The 15,482-nt window shown below is 37.4% G+C and overlaps 1 protein-coding gene across 1 annotated transcript; it reads left to right on the top strand.

The window, feature by feature from the left end:
* Nucleotides 1-212: 212 nt before the first annotated feature.
* On the top strand, nucleotides 213-2,015 carry LOC105049152 (tetrahydroberberine oxidase-like). The gene has a single exon (XM_073261335.1). It carries the CDS (start codon nucleotides 247-249, stop codon nucleotides 1,861-1,863), a length of 1,617 nt encoding a protein of 538 aa, XP_073117436.1. The 5' UTR covers nucleotides 213-246; the 3' UTR covers nucleotides 1,864-2,015.
* The last annotated feature ends 13,467 nt before the right edge of the window (nucleotides 2,016-15,482 follow it).

The following is a 15,482-nucleotide window of genomic DNA, read 5'->3' as shown; positions in this document are numbered from 1 at the left end:
TGCAATAGAAATGCATGCTTTGAAAAAATTTACGACTGCCTTCCCTTTGTTATCGCAGAATCTTCTTCCACTTGCCTCCCAAAAGTCTCCGTTCAATCATGATAGATGGACTTGTCTGAATTCTAATTCATCCTTCTCACTTCATCCTGCATGTTCAAAACTCCATGGACTTTCTCTATAAATAGCCACATCTCTGGATATGAACCATCATCAGCAGAAGAGAATTAATAGATAGCAGAGGTTACAATGGCAATATCAGCCTTTGGAAACCTTGCAATTTTTTCTCTCTTGCTTCTAATTACAGCTGCATCTGCCATCACAGCTTCCAATACAGCCCATGAAAACTTCCTCCAATGCTTCCTAAATCACGCTCAACCCTCCAACGCCTCCTCCCATCTAGTGTATACCCCAAATACCACTGCCTACAATACTGTCCTTCGATCATCCATCCAAAACATCCGTTTCCTCTACTCATCCACTACAAAGAAGCCTGTCCTCATTGTCACACCAACAAATGAATCCCACGTTCAAGCCTCTGTCGTCTGCAGCAGGAAGCATGGACTTAATATCAGGGTCCGGAGTGGTGGCCATGATTATGAGGGCATGTCTTATGTTTCAGACCACGAGGTGTTCATCATCGTCGATCTTGCTAACCTCCGATCGATCACGGTCGATGCAGAGCATGGCACCGCTTGGGTTCAGGCTGGTGCAACACTCGGAGAACTTTATTACGCAATTGGAGTGAACAACAAGACCACTGGTTTCACTGCTGGAGTATGTCCTACTGTTGGAGTCGGTGGCCACATCAGTGGCGGCGGGATCGGGACCATATCAAGGAAGTATGGTGCAGCTGCCGATAATGTGATCGATGCGCAATTGGTTGATGCCCATGGTAGGCTCCTGAACCGAGAATCTATGGGTGAGGATCTGTTTTGGGCCATAAGAGGAGGTGGTGCAGCAAGCTTTGGCATCGTCCTCTCCTATAAAATCAAGTTGGTGTATGTTCCACCAATAGTCACTGCATTTAATATTAACAGAAATTTGAGGCAAAATGCTACGTACCTTGTAAGCAGGTGGCAGCAAATTGCAGAGAAGTTCGATGAGAATCTTTACATGAGAGTCATAGCACAAGCTGTTGATGACTCAACAACAGGAAATAGAACCATTCAAGCTCTGTTCAACTCTCTTTTCCTTGGAACATGCGAAGAACTCGTCACCTTGATGGAAAAGAGCTTTCCCGAACTGGGTTTTGAGGCCAAGGATTGCTCAGGTTCGGAGATGAGTTGGCTGGAGTCTGTTCTCTTCTTTGCAGGCTACAGCAATGAAAGTGTAAACATCTTATTGGACAGGAGACCTGAATACAACAGCTCTTTTAAAGCTAAATCAGACTTCGTGAGAGAGCCAATTCCTGAGACCGAGTGGGAAAAGATATGGAAATTTCTTCTGGAAGCGAAAGATGAGCCCCTGGTGATGATAATGGAACCCTTTGGTGGAAGGCTGAGCGAGATTTCAGAATCTGCAATTCCTTTCCCTCACAGGAAGGGAAATCTGTATATAATTCAGTACTTCATGAGGTGGTTTGAGATAGATCCTGCAGTGACAAAAAGGCATCTAGATTGGATGAGGAAGTTGTATGCCTTCATGACTCCATACGTCTCTAGCCATCCAAGGGCTGCCTATCTCAACTACAAGGATATTGACTTGGGTAGAACCGTCAAACATACAACTTACAAAGACGCAAGGGTTTGGGGTACAAAGTATTTCAAGAATAACTTCAAAAGATTGGCATATGTGAAGGATAAGGTTGATCCAAGCAACTTCTTCAGGAACGAACAGAGCATCCCACCCCTTCTGGTTCTGTAAACTGATATTGGATATTCAGAACTTACTGTTTTATGTTACATTACATTATGTTGATGTACCGAATCAACATATTATGCTTGATTTCATTGTCGCCTATGTATATTACAATGGATAATCAAATAAAAATATATACTACAGTTTGTTTTTCGTAATTTCCTCAGATGTCCATTGGCGTAGATTGAACACTAGGGTATTTGCCAGTTGCGTGATGCATCTATTTTCAAGTGACGGTGATGGATCTCCATAATACGAAAAGTATGCAAAGATCATGGATAAAGTTTTGACAATTAGGCGCTACACCATGCATTTCTTTGTTACAATAATATGCTATATAAAAGTCTGGTTGATTCCCTTGCATTAATTACAAAAGAAAAATCTCATTTAGTATGCAGCTGTAATTGTTCTTGGAGACTAATCAAAGGGTGCGCGACCTAGGGCCCATTTTGTATTGCTTTTGTTTGATCTGTTTTTATCTTCAAAAATCTAGGATAAATGAACCGGACAAAACAACATATGTGGTGAAGCCCCTTTTGTTTCTTCAAGTTGTTTCGTAAATCTTCATAGAGTTTTCAGAAGCAAAGATTTTAATGTGTTCAGAAATGAGTGAAACCGTAAGATTCTCTTGGAATTCGAAGGGTGCCCATGTGTTTTGTAAGGGATCTCAAAGCCTGTATATAAGTAACTCCTCTTGTACCCAATGTTGATCTTTGGAGCTTAAATAAAGCTTCTCTTTTCATGAGTATGTATGCGTATCGTGTTCTCTCGTGCATGGTGGATTTTGACAACACGGCTAGGTGGCACGGGCCATTGTCATGGAATGTCTCGAAGGCGTCAACTGAGAGTTCGTGACGATAACAAGGCCCCCTTGGCAGTGCAGCAAGGAACTACTAGTTATCACTCTTTTAGTTCCTGGATCCATTAGCCTTTAGAATTTTAAATTAATAATTAATTTCAAAATTTTAGGCTTAATTAGTTTTATTATATTTGCATATGCTTGCTTACTCTTAACATGGGTAAATTTGAAGCTAGCGGCGTCCAAGCTATGTCACCTTTTGTTGGTATTAAAGCAAAGAAATTTTTTAGGTTCTTTGTTCTAGCATTTTTTTTCTTTTGAGAACTTGATTGCTTTGTGATGCAAGCATGTCTAGTTAGGACTCTTACTTTGGCTTTAATTTGTTGTTTATTTTTAACTTATGTGACTAAGAAAATAATAATAGATAAAATAAGAGTTATGCTACCAAAATTTATCTTCGTTTCACTATGAATTATGTTTGAATTCCAAAATTGTTTCCAAAATATTTTAAATATCATTTTCAACTAGGATAAGGTACTATACTTCTGGGAGGAATAAATTTGTCAATTTTCTGCTTGCGTGAGTTGAGAGCGATTATATCTCCTATCCTATATGGTGTGGTCTAAGGACTTGTTCGGGTCTTGCACAAATTGTCCTTGCAATTTCAGCGTCCCAGCTTAAAGTTGCCTTCTAACAATAACAATACAACCCAGCTTGGTCGATTTGAGGTTCAACTAGCTACACATGAAGCAAGCATAAGACAACTTTAAGCCTCTATCTAGGAGTTACTGGCCGGACTGTAGGCACTCTTTATCCTATAGACCACAGCAGCACACATTCAGGTCAATATTGACTAAGAGTTCGATGCTAGAAACTCTCCACTCCAGAACTGCAACATATTTGCTTGATCTCGATAACTTGATGAAAACAAATATGGCAGGCGACATGACAAAATTGTTCTGCTAATTATAGATGACAAAATAGCGATGATAGTTTGTGATGCTATGTCTTGTTTTCTATTCTACAATAATTCAAATGTTGCATCCATATTGCCATTTTGAGCACAAAAATCCCATTTTTTTATGTTTAATAACCATTAAAAAATCCATGCTTCATTATATCTGCATGACTTTTTTTTTTCATAATTTAACTTATTTTTTCCATAATTTAACCTATTTTCTTATAACTTGACAACAGTATCACCAATCAATATCATTGTCCTCAATACTATTATGTAAAAGAAGATTTCCTAAAACTAAATATAGGTTGCACCATAGGTAAAAGTTGAGATGGAGGCTTTAAGGGTGAAATTCTGAATTATGAAGAGATTTCATGAAACAATCTATATGTAGGGATGGCAATGAGTTGGGTATTGGTTGGGTCAACCAATATCTGTATCCATCCCGTAATTAGAAATTCTACGCCCATATCCATTATGTATATGCATCGAATCAAGTCAGGTCGGAACAAATAATGGTGCAGGTCTGGTCAGGTCAGATAGATAAGAAGGATTAGATTAGATCCAATCAGATTAGATGAGGAACTCAAATAATTATAATTTTGAAAAGGGGATTTAGATTAAGATAAAGATTTCGAGCTTCGGTGTAAGAGTAGGCCCACATCGGCTAAAAATTTCAAAAAAATTCTAGATTAGCTACACGCTCAGATCAAGCCATTACACCTATTGGAAAGCCCTGTGCGAGCTACGCACCTCAGGCTAGGTCACCATACCTGAAGGTCTCGATTTTCTTGTATGCCTCTAATGACAGAAGACTCTGAGCCTCCGTGCAAGAGTAGGCACGCATCAGCTGAAAACTTCGAAAAAGTTTTGGGTGAGCTGCGTGTCCCAGGCCAGGCTACAGTGCCTATAGTAGAGCCTTAGGCAAGTTATGCACCGCAGGTTCAGGCCACCATACTTGTCTTCTTTAAAATTTTGGAGGTCATGACATGCTTCAATTTTGACGTAAGTGTCTGTCAAAGATTCCAAGCCAAAGGGAATCCAAATCAAGGATAGCCAAACCTCCAAAGTCTCCCTCCTTCGAGTCCACAAACTTAATGGATAGCAGAGCCTCAAGCCTCAGATGACTGAGTCTCTAAAGTTTATCTCCTTTGAGTTCGTAAACTCGAGGGAGGGTGGAACCTCAGCCACTAAGCTTTGAATGACGAGCCTCGGGAAGACGCTCTGCTTTAAGCTTGTAAGCTCAAAGAGAGGTAGGTTGGTGCCTTTACGGCCTCCCCCCATTCTCAGGGAGTGAGGCATCAGGAATTCTTCACCAAAGGAACATAACAGTGATTCAGGGAGAAGTTAAGCCTCGGATCTCAACACAATCAGTCAAAGTTCTTGCAACAGTCATCCACAACAAGACAAAAGGAAGATTAAATAAAAGTCTTCTTTATTCATTCATTCCAGCTTCAAGAGTACAGGACTTTGACTCCATGACTCAATTATAGGGAATGTGAACTTGAAATACAAAGATGCTGAGAGGTGAAACCCCTAATACTTGACTTGGAAGAGACTTCTCCGATGACTGCCAGCCTGAGCCAAGGGATATTGGGGAAGGCATAGCTTTGTTGGACTGGCATTCCATGGAAAGCCCCGAGAAGTTGTCTCAAGGGGAGGTGAAGGCCCTACTGAAAGGTCCATTGCCTTCTAGGAGGACCTGATGCTGAGAAGGTCCTCTAACCTGTTGCTCACTTCTCGTTGGATCCAATGGCTAATATGGGCTGTTATGTCCCCAACCCACTCCATACCAGGGCAATAGAATTTTAACAATGATAGAAATCAACTTTGGCCTTGAGTGGATTGGTTGGAACCTTAATAGCACCTTGTTGGAATGATTGAAACTTCAACAGCTTCTTTAGGCCCTTCTGGACAACCTGCAGCCAGTCGGAGGGTGGGCGAGAATCCTTCCATGGTGTAGTGGATGCTTGCGACTATTGCACCCCCATGGGAAGACCGTACTAGTAACATCCAGAAGAGGGCTTGGCTGCAAGTAAGAGCTCCTTCCTCCTATTTATAGACGATTTAGATGGAAAGCTCTCCCTTATTTCTCAAAGCGGGCACTAGGTGTCACTACCCTAGTGGTTCCACAAGACCACATCTTTTAGAAAAAGGCACCCCTTTCGGCAAAATATAGTTTCGGGCACTGCGGGATTAAAAAATTGTAATCATCTAAAGAGGAAGATGCAGTAATTGGCAAAGTGATAAATGCTCCTAAGGATTCTCGGATAATATCAGTCCCAAATTTGTAGGAGGCTAAGTGAATGACTGAAGTTAGCATAAGGCACGATATCCCATATGATTAGTGTTGGGATTCGAGTATTGAAAGATAATAGATAAAGTGAAAGTAAAAATCATACTAACGATAATACCAAAAGTATCAAGAAATCATAGTAATCGCAAGAATACCAGAATTTAACGTGATTTGTTTGAACTCTACGTCCATACAGAGATAGAGTAAGAAGGAGCTTATGCTATAATAATAGCTTAGAGTACAAAAATCTTCCCTAACACCACATCGGGAACATTGCTTCTAATACAAGAAAGATAAAATTTGAGTTTAAATAAACCTCCAGTAAAACTCTCGATGGAATAACTCTAATCTGAAGTTAAGCAAACTTCTTCAATCGATATTCTCCAATCTTCTTTTCTTGAATAAAGTACCCCTAAGTCTCTCTTATTCTCTCTCTCTCTATCTCATTTTTTACATCAGCTCCTCGTTTTTTTTGGTTTTCCATGCATGCTCACAGACGCTCTATTACCCCCTTTAAATAGGCCAATTAATAGAGTCCTAAAAGAACTCATTTTTTGCATCTCCTTGGTTAATTTCCATGTGCTTTTGGTTTCCATGACACAAAAGGCTTCCACACCATGCCTTTTTCCATGCCACTACAAAAGTCTTCGAACAAAAGAGGGAAAGGGAAGGCATCAAGAGCCAAAGAAATCTTAGGACCAAGTACTCTTTTCCTTTTTTTATTAAGTAAAGCAGTGGATCCCATATGAGGAGGGACCACACCAACAAATCTCTCCCTTCCGACTCATATGGGGGGTTTCATCAAGCCTACAGTGTCCTTACATTTCATCAGTTTGGTCCCTAAAACTAGTTTCGTTAATATATCATAACTATTTGCTTCAGTGTCAACCTTTTTAAGTTTGAACTGCTTCATCTCTAGCGCATCCCGAATCCAATGATATTCAACTTCGATATATTTCATCATTGAATGAAATACCAAGTTCTTATTGAGATGGATGACACTCTGGCTATCGCTATAGATGATGCACATCGATCTCTCGCTCCTTCCCAAGCTCCTCCAATAAATTCTTTAGTCATAACACTTCTTTACTGACTCCATTATGGCGATGTATTCCACCTCTATCAATGATAGTGTGACACACTTTTGTAACTTCAATTACTATGACACTGCTCCCTCTGAGAATATTATTAGATAACTTGATGTGGATTTTTGTATGTCCACATCTTTCTCCATATCCGTATATGTATAAGCCTTTAGCATAGGATTTCCACTGTCATAGCATAAACATGTCCTGGATGTCCCTTTAAGGTACCTCATTATCTACTTCATTGCTTCCCATGCTTTTTCTTGGGGTTCGAAAGAAACCGGCTGACTACACCAACCGCGTGAGCAATGTCAGGCCTGGTGTAACCATAGCATATATAAAACTCCCTACGATAGAGAAATTGGGAATCTTACTCATCTCCACTTGATCCTTCTTGCTTTTTGTACTTTATTTTTTAGTCAACTTAAAGTATCCTGCAAGTGGACTCACTACTGGCTTCACTTTGCTCATATTGAATCGATCCAGCACCTTCTCAATATAGGCCTCCTATGACAACTACAGCTTTCTAGAACTCCTATCTCGAGTGATTCTCATCTTCAAGATCATTTTGGCCTACCTCGTCTTTCATCACAAACTCCTAACCCAATTTCACCTTCAGATCATTGATTTTGGCAATATTACTGTTAGAAAGTGGGTAGACTAGCATGCATAGATTTCAAAACAATTTGAAATAGCAGCAAAAATGGATCTAGGTTAAACCCTTTAACTTCACATGCAATAGATCTAATCTATATCTATCCGAGCCCTGGATCAAATTCATGCATTTAATCTGAAAATAAAATAAGAAAAAATTGAGATCATATTTCAATACCTTGCGTGGGTTGAAATACACTGCAACTGATGATCGTAGATTTGAAGATTTTTGAGCCGCACACGCATCCGACCTCTATAGATATCCATCGAAATTAATTTTGAACCTTTCTTCTCATATTTGATCCATCTTCTCTAAGATGAATCTTAGCCTTTTAGATTTTTGATTAGATGTTGATCTTTGACTGCGATATCAATACTTGAACTGCAGCATTTCTTTCTGTTGCTTGATGTAGAAGAAACCACCCAACACCTTGGGCGTATGGGATGCCCAACCCTTGGGTGTTGGAGAGAGAGGAAAGAGAGGATGGCATGAAGATGGAGAGGATGTTGAGATCTGAATTCATAATTCAATTATTTTGAAATCCTAGGAGACCATCTCTTTAAATAGATCTTTTCTTGCTTCCAAATCAATCTTCAATCAGGCTAAAAAGGTTAGTCCTTATCTCATAAGATCCCTTGTCTTTTAATTTAATTTTTTTTTCAAAAAAATCAGATCCAATTGAAAAGGCCCACATCTTATATGGCAAGTAGAGAGGGCACCCCACATCTCATAAGGTAGGCAGAGGGGGCGCCCTCATCCAATTAGGTAGGTAGAGGGGGTGCCAACCTTTGGTGCCCCTTAGGGTTTTGTGTGCACAAGAGAGGGGGCGTAGCCCCTCTCTCTTTCCCCTTCCACGCCAAAAAAGGGGGCGGGCCCCTCTTATTGTTCTCCGCCAACTCCAAGGGGTGTGCATCCCTTGGACTTTCCAAAAAGGGAGGCATGCGCCTCCTCTCCTCTTTCCAATTAATCCATGCCTTAAAAGAAAATAACAAGGGAGAAAATAAAGAGATTTATTTGCCAACTAATTGGCTTGATCCAATCCTTTTGGACCCTCAAATATGTGTCCCTTTAAACCCAAATCAAAGTGGATCTAAATTAGGTTCAAGGATATAGACTTGATCCAATCCTTGTCTAATAAGGAATTCAAGTTCAGAGAAGAATTGGATTTGACTATGTGCTGGCATGGTTCTCTTAAACCTAATAAGATTTTATTAAATCTTAATCCAATTAGAACTTCACAATCCCAATTGATTAATTCAAGATTAAATCTCTTAATGTGTGATCCCATAGATTTCATTCTATCTGATAGTGAGATATATTATGATCTCCATCATAACATCATCGAAACTTCTTTTGATGGGTTAGAATAATTCTAACTCTGTTCTTTGAGGGTTATCAATCATCAGGATGATGTCTGATGAGTTCCACAATTCATCAGTGATACCTAACAGTATGTAGTGATAACTCAGTAGAATGAAAGTATGAATCTCTAGATGCAGTTATTGTATGATTCAATCCTTCTATTGTAAGTCTCGACTTGACAGAGGTCATGAAGAATTCGTCAGATCTGATCGTCAGTCATATGCTAGATTGGCTTGACTCAAGTTAACTTGTGAATTCTATGAAAACTCATGTTTAGTATTCACACTTGTTTGGTCAAAGTCTTTCTGAACTCAGTCTTGCAAATCATATAGGACTTTTCCTTTTCTATCAAGATCGATAGATTCTATCTACGTGCATCCTACTCTTAATAGTGAATCTGAACCTATTGTAACCAATATACACAGCAAGAATCTAAATGGCTAGAGACCAAGAGAACGTGCAGTCAAATTCAGTAACCTCGCTGCGAATAGTCGATGACACCGTAGGTCAAAGGATCACTCACACTACTACAGTATCGAGATAACCACTGACGAGTGAGTAGACATCCAAGTAATTTTTTATGTTGGTCACGTTCAGTGCAAGTTATTCTCTAACAACCACCTATATTTTTATCCTAGCATCCCTACACTGTAGATCCGAAACTCATTTATCTAGAAGGAAGATGATCTATGCATCGATCTTAAATAGATTGATCACTGTCTTCCATGACGATTCTTCGATTGGGAGCATTTAGAAACTAACCACTAATAATGTATGTCTTAAATTTTCAACACCTTGAGAATATACAAAATCAATTTTGTTAATTTCTAAGATAAATCATGAACACATAAATATGATTGAAATAAAAATATCTTTTATTAATAATAAAAGTATTATAAGTATAAAGTTAAGTCTTAAAATTATAAAATGTATCAGTCAATAATTGACTTCTAGGGCACTCATCTAACAAACTCCCACTTGACTTAAAGTTAATTGGCCATATAATTAAGACCCATCTTCTAAAGATGAGCTTCGATCTTCTGCTGGCTGAGAGGTTTGGTCAGTGAGTTTGCCACATTCTGTGTGGGGTTGACTCTCTGCACCTCGATGAATTTCTTCTCGAGGTATTTGTATATGATGTGGAACCATCGCTCTATATGCTTAGACTTTTGGTGAGACCTAGGCTTCTTAGCAAGGATTATGACACTGTTGTTATCGTAGTGCAGTGCAATAGCATCTGATGGCATCACACCCAGCTCTGTAATAAATTTCTTGAATCAAAAAGCTTCTTTAGCAATTTTAGAGACGATGATGTATTCGACTTCTATGATCGAATCTGTAATGACCGACTGTTTGAAACTCTTTCAGCTAATTGATTCTCCATTACACAAGAAAATACACTCCGATATAGACTTTCTATTATTGACATCAGTCATGAAGTCTGAATCGATGAATCCCTCCATTTTTAGCTTCGATCCTCCATCAAAGATCAAGAATAAATTCTTAATTCTTTTCAAGTATTTAAGGATGTTCTTTACAGCAATCTAGTATTTTTTATCTGAATTTATCTGATATCTACTCGTGACACTCACGGTAAGGGCTATATCAGGTCGTGTACATAATATGGTATACATGAGTCTCCCTATTACTGAAGCATAAGGGATCTTGCTTATGCGCTGGATCTCCTCAGGTATGTCAGGACATATCTTTTTGGAGAGATGAATGCTATGTCTAAGGGGCAAGAGACTCCTTTTAGAGTTTTTCATGTTGAACCTCTTCAGCACCTCTTCTATGTACATTCGCTATGAGAGTCTTATCATTCTCTTTGATCTATCCCTATAGACTTTTATACCAAGAATGTAGGAAGCTTCTTCTAGATCTTTCATAATGAATTCTTTTAATAACTATACGTTAATCGATGTCAGTATAAAAATATTATTTTTAATTAAGAGGATGTCATCCACTTATAATATGAAGAATGTGACAGTGCTCTTGCTGACCTTTTAATGCACACATGGCTCCTCCTCATTTTTGATGAAATTAAATATTTTGATCACATCATTAAAGTGAGTGTTCTAACTTCGAGATGCTTGCTTGAGTCCATATATGAACTTTTGCAGCTTGCAGACTATATAATCACTATCACTGGATGTGAAATCTAAAGATTGCTCTATATAGATATCTTAATCAAAATATCCATTTAAAAAGGTAGTTTTTACATCCATTTATCAAATTTTATAATCATGAAAAGATGCAACCACAGGCAGAGTCCGGATGGATTTCAGTATGGCCACGGACGAAAAGATTTTCTGATAGTCAGTGCCTTCGCGTTGACTATAACCTTTCACAACCAGCCTTGCCTTATAGGTCTCTACCTTATCATCTGTTCTAATTTTTTTTTATAGATCCATTTATACCCAATAGGTACAATACTTTCAGATGGATCTACTAAGGTCCAAACCTGGTTGAATAAATGGAGTCAATTTCTGACTTCATTATTTCCATCTATCTCTCGAAGTCAATATCTAACATTGCTTTATCATAGATCTTGAGATCATTCCTAATGTCCCTATCTCCCACAAGGAACGCTTTTTCTAGATCCTCTGTAAGAATACTTAAGTACCTTTAAGAAGGATGGAAGACCATATTTGATTTATGAGGTGGAGGAGGTACCACATCTATTGGCTCACTATTGGGTTCAGATTTTTGAACTCGATACTCTTCAGAGACCTTCTTTTCGAGCTCAATCTTCCTCTCACTGCCTCTATCTTAGATAAACTCTTTTTTCAAGAAGATAGCATGACGGCTCATAATTATATTGTGATCTTCAGAAAGATATAAGTAGTATCTCATGGATTTTTTTAGGATACCCAATAAAATGAATTCTAAAAGATCTGGCCTCTAATTTGTCCACCTGCTGTCGCTTGATATGGATCGGACATTTTCAAATCTTGAGATATCCAAGAGTTGGCTTCTTACCATGCCATAACTCGTATGGTGTAGTAGAAACGGATTTAGAGGGAATCCGATTCAAAAGATGAATTACAGAAAGTAATGCATGTCCCTAGAGAAAGACAGAAAGATCTGTGAAGCTCATCATAGATCGGACCATATCTAAAAGGTCTAATTACTTCTTTCGGATGCTCCTTTGAGCTGAGATATCTCTGGAGGTGTCCACTGTGAGACTATACCATTATCGTTGAGATAGATCTAAAATTTTTTGTTGAGATATTCTCCTCCTCGATCTGATCGAAGAATCTTTATGAATTTTTTGGTTTGCTTTTTTACTTTATGTCTGAACTCAATAAATTTTTTCAAGGCTTCAGACTTTCGATGTATCAAATATACAAAATCATATCGTGAATAATCATCGATAAAAATTATGAAGTAGACATAGCCACCCCTGGCTTGTACATTGAATAGACTACACACGTCGGTGTGTACCGGGGCAAATATCTCAATGGCCCTTTCTCCTTGTCCCATAAAGAGTAGCTTAGCCATTTTTTCTTGAAGATAGAACTCACCAATCAGATAAAACTCGAAAGCCAATGGCTCGAGAAGGCCATCTTTCTCCAATTTATTGAGTCTGTCTTCTCCTATATAGCCTAGCCTAAGGTGTCATAGATATTTTTGACTAATCCTATCTCTAAGTCTCTTAGACCCTACGACATTCACAGTTTACTTGTTAATATTAACACTCGCATCCATATACAAATAATAAAGACTGTCAATCAAGAAAGCATATATAATAACTTTATTTTTAAAATAAATTGTATAGATATCTTTATTGAAATAAAAATTATAATTATCCTGTACCAACATAGATATGAAAATTAAATTTCTACTGGCTACAGATACATAATAGCAGTCTTTTAAAATTAAACTAATTCCTAATGGTAGTTGTAGAGGATACGTTCTGATGGTCACAGTAGCAACTCTTGCTCTATTGCAGATCTGGAGAGTGATCTTATCTTTCCTCAGTCCTCTTTCTTTCAGATCCTGCATAGAAGTGCACAAGTGAGCACTTGAATTAGAATCTAAAATCCAACTAGAAGAAGAGAAAACTGTTAGATTAGTTTCAGTAATGAGTAGATCAAACATACCTTCAGAAGGCCCATCCTTCTTTTCGTTCTTCACAGTCACCAGATAGATTAGATAGTTCCTTCTCCAATGGCCTTCAATATTGCAGTGAAAATATTTTTCATTATCATCGGCCTTCTTCAGAATCTACTTTTTGGACTTGACCTCGTTCTTTTGCTTCTTTATAGGCTTTTTCTTTTTTTTGAAAGAAGACTTTCTCTTAGAGAAAGTTTGCTCCATAGTCAGAACTGTATCCCTTGAACTTTTTAAGGTGCCCTCAGCTGTTATCAACATATTCAGCAATTCGAGCAAAGTGCTATCAATTTTATTCATATGATAGTTTATATTGAACTGCCTATATGAATCAAAAAGAGATTGGAGGATCAAATCCACCTATAATTTTTTATCCATGTTCATCTTGAGTTTCTGAAGCTCTTTGATGTTCTTGATCATTGTCAAACAATGATCATTGGACTGTCCATCATGCATTTTTACTTTAAATAGTCTTTAGGAGACTTCAAAATGAGCTGTGCAACTTTGCTCACCATATAACTTTTGCAGGTGAGTTAGCATCTCTTTGGTAGTCTTCATGTCTTCATACTGTCGCTAAAGATTATTGGACATGGATGCAAGAATGTAGCACTTTGCTTTATTGTCCTCATCCATCCACTTCTCAAGTGTGTCTCATTGATCAGGGGATGGACTAGATAGTAACACAAGTGCATCCTAGTTTAGGACATGGGTTAGCTTTTCAAAATTAAGAACCATTCTCAAATTTCAGAGCTAGTGTTTGTAGTTTGTCTCAATCAACCTATTTATGTCAAGGAGATGGGCTAAAGGATTTAAACTCGACATAATTATCTGCGGAGAGAATAATTTCTAGTTAGATGATTATACTTATTAAATATTTATTCTAAAAATTTTAAAAATAAATAATTTTTTTATTATTTTCTCGAATCTTCCATACTCCTCGGATGAAAAAATAAAAACCTATACACGATCAATTTTTAATGGATACGTGGTCCCACTGATCTATACACACCTCGCCTAACAGTTATTGGTGAGTATAGATCAATGAGTAGATAATACTTTATCCATTGCTTTACTAAGCAAAATGAAGCGGATTCGGTCTTTAAGTTCTGTGATCTTATCTAACAGTTATTGGTACATTTCTTAGTTAAATTAGATCCACTGTTCATCAACAGGTGCAAGGCCATCATTGGTCCCTTACCTAGTAGTTATTGGGCCCAACTCCATCTCTACCCTAGGGCATCTAATGTCAATAGAGTAATTATACCTTTTCGATATAGTTGAACCACTATAACCAGTTGAGAATGATCAACACTAAGAAAGCACCCGCATCTCTACAATGGTGGAAGATCGCTAGACTTAATATTTAGTAAGGAGATTTAGGTTTAGATCTTTTCTAATTCATCAAATTTGATATCTGACTGATCAGGTTCGGGTCAGCACATTCACATGTCTGACCTACCTAGTTGGCATGGGTGAACTCGAGTCAGCAAGTAACTTAATTCAAAATGTAATCTTCCAGAATGGCCAGATAAGTTAAGATAAGTGGAAATCTCTCTGTTAATGAATTGATCAGATTAGATAATGAAACTAATTAAATAACTACCATCTAGGTACTTATCTTAGATATCAAATTAATCGATTAAAATTGATCAGATTAACCTATTGACTCAGATCTCGAATCACTGAGCCAAATTAGGTCTTAAATCAATCAATTCACATCAAAATATGAGTAGATGTAACCAACTACAACTAAACTCGACTTTGACCTCCTTTGATCTAACCTTAATCAATAATTAATTTGGTTTAATCAACTGCTCAAAATCGATAATAGGTTCTAGCCTGATCTAATCAACTGATCATAATGGTAGTTTGATCACTAGACCTAATTTATTCATTCCATACCTATATGCAATAACATAATTTTTAGATTTTAAAAATATTTTTTAGATTATATTTCATTGCATGCATTAGTGGCTTATGATCTTGAAACAGATTCAGTTCTAAACCTAATGTTATATATCACATATATGAAGTTTTAGATCTAAACTACAAACATATATCATATATATATTAATTTTAGATCTAAAACTAAAATTACATATATCAAATACATGCATAAAAAGATCTAAAATAATGATTAAAATATTTTAAAAATTGATTCATATTAAACTAGGACAATCTTTTGAATATAGGGGGTTAACCCTATGTCAGGACAACCTTATATCAATCCGATGCAAACTTTTAATCATTCTAATTTTAGATCTAATATGAATAAAGACATATCACATACATCTATTTTTAAATCTAAAAGATTGATTTAAATATTTCAAAAATAGTTTTCAAAAAGATCAATTTTA

This window comes from Elaeis guineensis, chromosome 7, assembly GCF_000442705.2.
Source record: "Elaeis guineensis isolate ETL-2024a chromosome 7, EG11, whole genome shotgun sequence".
Classification (NCBI taxonomy): Eukaryota; Viridiplantae; Streptophyta; class Magnoliopsida; order Arecales; family Arecaceae; genus Elaeis; species Elaeis guineensis.
The sequence above is the reverse complement of the archived record's forward strand: the minus strand, read 5'-3'. Positions and strand labels throughout refer to the sequence as shown.

What these genes read in the sequence shown, in the direction of transcription:
- LOC105049152 (XM_073261335.1), top strand. Translation starts at nt 247, where the DNA reads ATGGCAATATCAGCCTTTGGAAACCTTGCAATTTTTTCTCTCTTGCTT.